This window comes from Eriocheir sinensis, unplaced genomic scaffold (assembly GCF_024679095.1).
Source record: "Eriocheir sinensis breed Jianghai 21 unplaced genomic scaffold, ASM2467909v1 Scaffold1700, whole genome shotgun sequence".
Classification (NCBI taxonomy): Eukaryota; Metazoa; Arthropoda; class Malacostraca; order Decapoda; family Varunidae; genus Eriocheir; species Eriocheir sinensis.
Genome location: NW_026111074.1, coordinates 13,758 through 20,262, shown reverse-complemented (window position 1 = coordinate 20,262; position 6,505 = coordinate 13,758). Strand labels below are relative to the sequence as shown.

General features: G+C 41.1%; 1 protein-coding gene across 1 annotated transcript; it reads left to right on the top strand.

Annotated features, from left to right (window-relative positions):
* Positions 1 to 943: 943 nt before the first annotated feature.
* On the top strand, positions 944 to 1,741 carry LOC126990514 (1-aminocyclopropane-1-carboxylate oxidase-like; the record flags this gene model as incomplete). The annotated part of the gene is made up of 2 exons (XM_050849113.1): positions 944 to 1,166; positions 1,616 to 1,741. Coding segments are annotated over 2 exons (349 nt in total), but the record flags the coding sequence as incomplete, so codon positions are not given.
* Between the last annotated feature and the right edge of the window lie 4,764 nt (positions 1,742 to 6,505).

The window sequence follows — 6,505 nt, the reverse complement described above, 5'->3', positions numbered from 1 at the left end:
CAGGTAAATTGATGGTCTTGCTATGCGTTATCATCTTTATCACCTTTCACGTTATCGTCATCTTACTTTGCCTTCTCTGAGTCTAAAAGCAAAAGTAACTGATATGGTCTATTCCCGGCCTCTTAAGACTCCTTTCTTCCAGGTAAATTGATGGTCTTGCTATGCGTTATCATCTGCTCTTCCACGTTATCGATGTTTTTGTTGCCTTCTCTGAGTCTAAAAGGAGAAGTAACTGATATGTTCTATTCACGGCCTCTTCAAACGCCTTTCTTCCGGAGTAGAATTGATGGTCAACGCTATACGTTATTCTATCATCTTCTTTATCACCTTTCACGTTTTGTCATCTTACTTTGCATTCTTCTCTGGGTCTTCAAGCAAAATAGCTGACATGTTCTAGTCAGCCTCTTTTCTTCCGGGTAAATTGATGGTCTTGCAATACGTTATCATCTTCATCACCTTCAATTATCGTCATCTTACATTGCATTCTCTATGTCCTCAAGCAAAACTAGCTGACATATTCTTTTCACGTCTTCTTCAAACTCCTTTCTTCCGGGTAAATTGAAGGTCTTGCCACGTTATCATCTCCTTCCTCATCTCTTCTTAGTCTAAAAACAAGGAACTGAGAGATCGCAAAAATACCTGCTTGAGACACCTTTTCTCTTTCTTCCTCCCTCTCACAGTAATCCAAGCAGCCAAACAGACATATTAAGCCATGAGCAAAGATATTTTATCACTTTTTCTGAGCCTTAAAGCAAAAGACCATCAAAACATTAAACACACCTTCTGCCATCTTTCTTCCTCCATCGTTATAGTGATACAGTCAGCGAGGCACCAAAGTTCCGTCATGCAGTAAGTTTTCGTCACCTATTCTATCTCTAAAACCAAAAGAAACACGCACTCGAACCACATCTCCTTTTCACACACTTTCCCTCCTCCCCTACAGTGATCCAGACGGCCGAACACCAGGACACCACGAAGGTCACGCTGCTGGCCACCTTTGCCGAGTACCCGGGGCTGCAGGTTCGCTGGTGGAAGGACGACTCCATCATCGACGTGACGCACAAACCCGGCCACCTCGTCATGAACATCGGCCAGCTGCTCTCCTACACCAGCGGCGGGGCTCTCAAGGCTACCAAACACCGCGTGATCGACTGTTGTGGTGATAGGTGAGCCTGGTGGTGGTGGCGGTGGTAAGGCTATGTTAGGTTGGACTAGGTTGGTTTGGTAAGGTTGTTGCTGTTGTTGGTGGTGGAATAGGTGTGTGGAATTAGTTGGGTTAGGTTGGATAGGTAATTTTATTTGTTGTTGTTGTTGGAATAGTAGATAGGTTAAATTAGGTTAAGTTAAGTTGGATAGGTTAGGATGGATATATTAGGCTAGATACGTAAGAATATGACCCTTTGAAAGATTTTGGAGGTCAGGTTCGTGAAATATATGTGTGTTGGGTTTGGTAACACTGCACCACTAACCTAACCTAACCATCACCAACACAAACTCGCCATTCCCACAGCCTTTCCTTCCTCCTCCCCAGGCACTATCTATTCTAAGCCTAAGAGCAAAAGGAACTCAAACGGCAAACAACATCTCCACACCTCTCTCACCTTTCCCTTGGCAGGCTGTCCGTCCCATTCTTCCTGGAGCCACGGTTCCACGCCAACGTGAACGTGGTCCTGCCAGGGTGCGAGCAGAGGGAGAGTCAGCCCAAGTACTACGGCCACTGGCTCTTGGAGGGGATCAGAAAGTGGGCCGAATACAAGGATCTCTGCAGGCGAATCGAAACACAGACCGCGAAGACACTGTATGAGGGAGAAGAAGATGAGGATGAAGTGATGATGTGGAAGAAATAGATAGGAGGAAGGGGAAGAGGAGCAAGAGGATAAGTGATGATGATGTAAGGATAGGGACGATGCTGCAAGGAGGAAGAGGGGGATATTTGGTGATGGAGAGGATATAAGGAAAGAGAAGAAGAGGAAGAGTAAAAAGATAAGGTTTTAGTTCAATGAGAGGTAATAGCAGGGAGTAGATTCGAGAAAGAGGATGAGAAATTGTGAAGAGGGAAGAGGAAGAGCAGCAAGAGGAGGAGGAGGGGAATACTGTGTTAATAGAGATGATATGATACAATAAAGAGGAATTACATAGGTGTTGCGAGCAGAGGAGGAGGTGGAATTAGAAGCAATGTAAGAAGCGCATTCGATAAACAGGTAGAGAGCAGAGACAGGTGAATAAATATGAGGAAGAAGATAACAACAGAGAATATATAAGGAGAGAGACAGCAATGGAGGAAAAAAGAGGAAGGGAGTGTGAAGGTAGAAGTGTGAGGTGAAATGTAAAAAAAACATTACCACCACCAATAATAATAATAATAATAATAATAATAATAATAATAATAATAATAATAATAAGAGTGTATTGTCATTCTTGAGCTAGAATGTATTTCCAGGTAAGCAATCAGATAAATAAGATTAAGGTAAAGATGGTGAAATGACAGGTAAGAATGATGATGATGATGACGAAGATGAAACAGATGATTTTGATATCGTAACAAGTGGTGATGATGATGATGAAGTTTATGTAATTATTTTAACATGTGGGAAGATAAAAAAAATAAACTGTATAACTTTGAAGATAAAATGTGTGAGAAAAGAGCGACGTTGTGAGGAAGACTCTCTCACTCTCTCTCTCTCTCTCTCTCTCTCTCTCGCAATGAGAAATAAATGTTGTAAAATGATTCAGGAATTTACTATTATTTAAAAAGTTAACGAAAAATACTCTTTATATTTATCCAGTTTTCATTCATTAATTTATTCAAAGTAAAAGAGACAAATACCTTCTTCTTTTATCATGCAGTAAAAGTATATAATAGGAACATTCTTATCGAAAAATAATTGCTATAAAAATAAAGCATTAGATTCCACATGTTCGAGGATACAAAACCAAAAACAATGACAAATGATAACCTCCTCCTCCTCCGTCTTCTTCTTCTTCTGACCTGTATCGCTAGGTCGTCGTCCTCCTCCTCATCCTCCTCCTCCTCTTCTTGGTCCTCTCTTCTGTTTATTCACGCACTTCGCTTTTCCAATGGCATTATACTATAGATCTTTCCTCATCACATAATATACCATCGCACTATTTTTTTTTTTTTTCAGTTTTATTGCCTGGAATCACCATATAATCTTTCAGGGGGTGGACTCGCGGACTTGGTATCATTGCTTGGGTGCCTGTACTGACTTCAAAGAGGGACCAGAGAGCAAGAGATAGTAGGTTATGTCACGGTAGGTTAGATCTAGTAAAGCAACAGCCAATGAGCGACGCAGAGATTGTCACCCAAGCAATGATGCCAAGTACGCGAGTCCATCCCTGAAGGATTTGACCCGCCAGCCTCTCGTAGAAACCGGACTATATTTATCAATCGCTATTCCTTTGGGCTTATGCTTTGATTCACGTATTTTGCTTTCCAATGATATTATATTATGGATCTTTCCTCACTATAATACAATTCATCGCACTACTAATTTTCAGTTTTATTGCCCGAATCGCTTATTTTCAATCCTATTCCTTGGACATATGCGTGATTCACGTATTTTTGCTTTCAATGGCATTACATTATATTACCTACCTTTCCTACCATCTCAGAGCAATATTCATAATTTTATTGCCCGAATCAATTATTTTCAATCCTGTTCCTTTGCATTTTTTCGAGCATTTTTTGCCATTCATTTTCCAGCACGACTTTAGGAACACTTTTGCTAGCTTTTATACACTCCTTTTCAAATACTCCTTTTTGCCGCATAATACAGACCCTAACGCCGTACACTAAGTAAAAAGAAAACAAAAGAGAAACGATAATAAAGCCAAATATGAGAAAAAAAGTAGAGTAAAATAATCACATCACTGCAAAGGACATAGTAGAGAGAGAGAACATTCACAGCGCACGTAGAATTATGATCCATTTGTACCATTTCCTTAAATCCAGAGAGAAATTTCCAAATGCGCGCACTGAGAATGTTAACAAATAAGAAGGATATAAAATATACAGGGGAGGAGGAGGAGGAAGAGAAGGAGGAGGAAGGATGGTGATAAGAAGGAGATGAAGAGAAAAGCAATAAAAGAAAAAGAAAATTGATAAGACGAAGATGAAAAGAAAAAAGAAAGAAAAGGGAAAGAAAAAAAGAATAACAAAATGAGAAGAGAAGAAAAAAAAAAAAGTATTATACAAAATATACGCCAAGAAACAAAGCAGAAAAAAAGGAGAAAGAACAAATAAGACGAAAAAGAAGAAAATACGAAGAAAGGAAAAAGAAAAGAGAGGGAGGGGAGGAAGAGGAGGAGAAGGAGGGATAGGCTATGAATATTCCGTGCGCGCGCGTGTGTGTGTGTGTGTGTGTGTGTGTGTGTGTGTGCAAGGGCGGATCCAGCCTTGAGTTTTGGGGGGGGCCAACTGTTCATCGACGACGGACTGTACACATGGAATTAAGTCACATCGGATTGCAATTGTGCTTTTCAGGCCAGAAGAGGCCTTCCTTCTCAGCGCTTAATTTCAGTTCGCTTGTGCATTGAGGCCATAGAATTGGAGTTTGGGTTATGTAGTAGAGCGATGCAGTATCGACTATCGAGTTCTACATGATATGTATATGATTGAGGGAGGCTGACAGTATCTGTAACGAATTTCTTTGGGGGGGGCCAAAACATACTCTCAGAGCGTTTGGGGGGGGCCATGGCCCCGTGCCCCCCCCCCCTGGATCCGCCTATGTGTGTGTGTGTGTGTGTGTTGCCATCCACGTGCGTGTAGGACTATTCGACCACTCCTTTGTTATCACCGTAGTACCATTCCTAAAAAAAAACTTTTCCTGATAATTAATTAAACCAGGTGAATATCGTAGCAATAGTGGCAATTTTAATACGATTGTCAAAGTACAAGATATATGGTGGAGCCCGATTACGGTTGGCCCAACACTGAGCAGAGGTCAAAGGTGCTCTACGTCAGTAACCTAACTTTAAGTTGAGATCACACGAGCAAGGCACTACAAGAGGCTGATGTTGGTTCTTTCCAGGTGGATTTATCTGGGCTACGTCAGTCAAAGGTGGGATAATAGGTGTGGTAATCTAAAGGAGCCCTCCATACGTACACGGCGGCGCATTCGACCACTGGCTCTACTACTCTCTTGTGCAGAATCAATTATTTTCAATCCTGTTCCTTGCACTTATTCGAGCATTTTGGACATTCATTTTGTTCCAAAGGGCGCACACACACACACACACACACACACACACACACACACACACACACCCACACACACACACACACATTCCATTTGTCAAGCACTTGCATCCATCAACAGGGTTCTCCCATACACAAACATGACGTCATTGATTATTCGCTGGAATGCGCCAACACCATCTGCTCATCATCTCCTCCCTCCTCCCTCCTCCTCCTGATCCATATAATCCTCCTCCTCCTCCCCTCTCCCCTTCCTCCCTTCGCCTCCATCTTTTCCTTTATTTCAAGCGTCCTCCTCCTTCTCCTCTTCCCTTCCTTTCCCCTCGGTACGAAATGAATAGCCACCAACTTTCTGCAGTAAGTAAAGAAAAGGATCTTGAGTATCACTTATTTCAAGCGATTTAAAAGCCCGTCTAGCATTGTTCAGAGGTAGTTAAAACTGCAAACAAATTGGTTGGCTTCATCAGGACGAGTCTTTAATAAATCGGAAAGAAAGTAAAATTGAAATTCAGTATAATTCGTTGGTTCGACCCCTGTACAGAGTACTGTGTTACAGTTTTGGTCTCTCCTATTACGAAAAAGACAGAAAAAATTGGAACGGGTCCAACGAAGAGTAACAAAGATGATTCCTAGGTTTTGAGAAATTTATCACATATGAACAAAGGCTTAAAGAAGTAAATTTTATTCAGCCTGTCAAAACGAAGAATGCAGAGAGCAGGCGATCTAATAGAAGTGTTTAAAATGTTTAAAGGATTCAATGATATTAATGCGGAAGAATTACTTTACAATTGATCGATCAAATAGAACAAGAAGAAATCACAACTTGAAGATGAAGTGGTAAAGATTCTTCACGAAGCTAAATACTTTCTTCAATCGAGTTGTTAATGTTTGGAACTCTCTACCCTGTGATGTCGTTGAAGAGAGTACAACATTGTGTTACGGCCTTCAAGAATAGATTAGACAAGTATTTTGAATCCAACTTCAGCAACTTAGATATTACTCATTGTCATAATAACGTTAAATTCTTTCTGAATACTGAATTGTCCTGTCATCGTTTTTTATCGCCCGATTGGTGGTATGAGTAATGGTAGTTCTTCTCCTCTTTCCTACATAAATACCATGTGCAGTGATTTTCCATGCTGCATGGTTCTTTTTTCCTTTCCTGCCAGCTTTGGCTCGGAGAGGGATGAAAGAGGGTGAGGAGGAGCCTTCGTCCTTGCTGTTCTTCATCTTCCACCTTTGATTAGATAGATTAGGTGTAGCTTGTCACAAACAGCTCTCGTGATG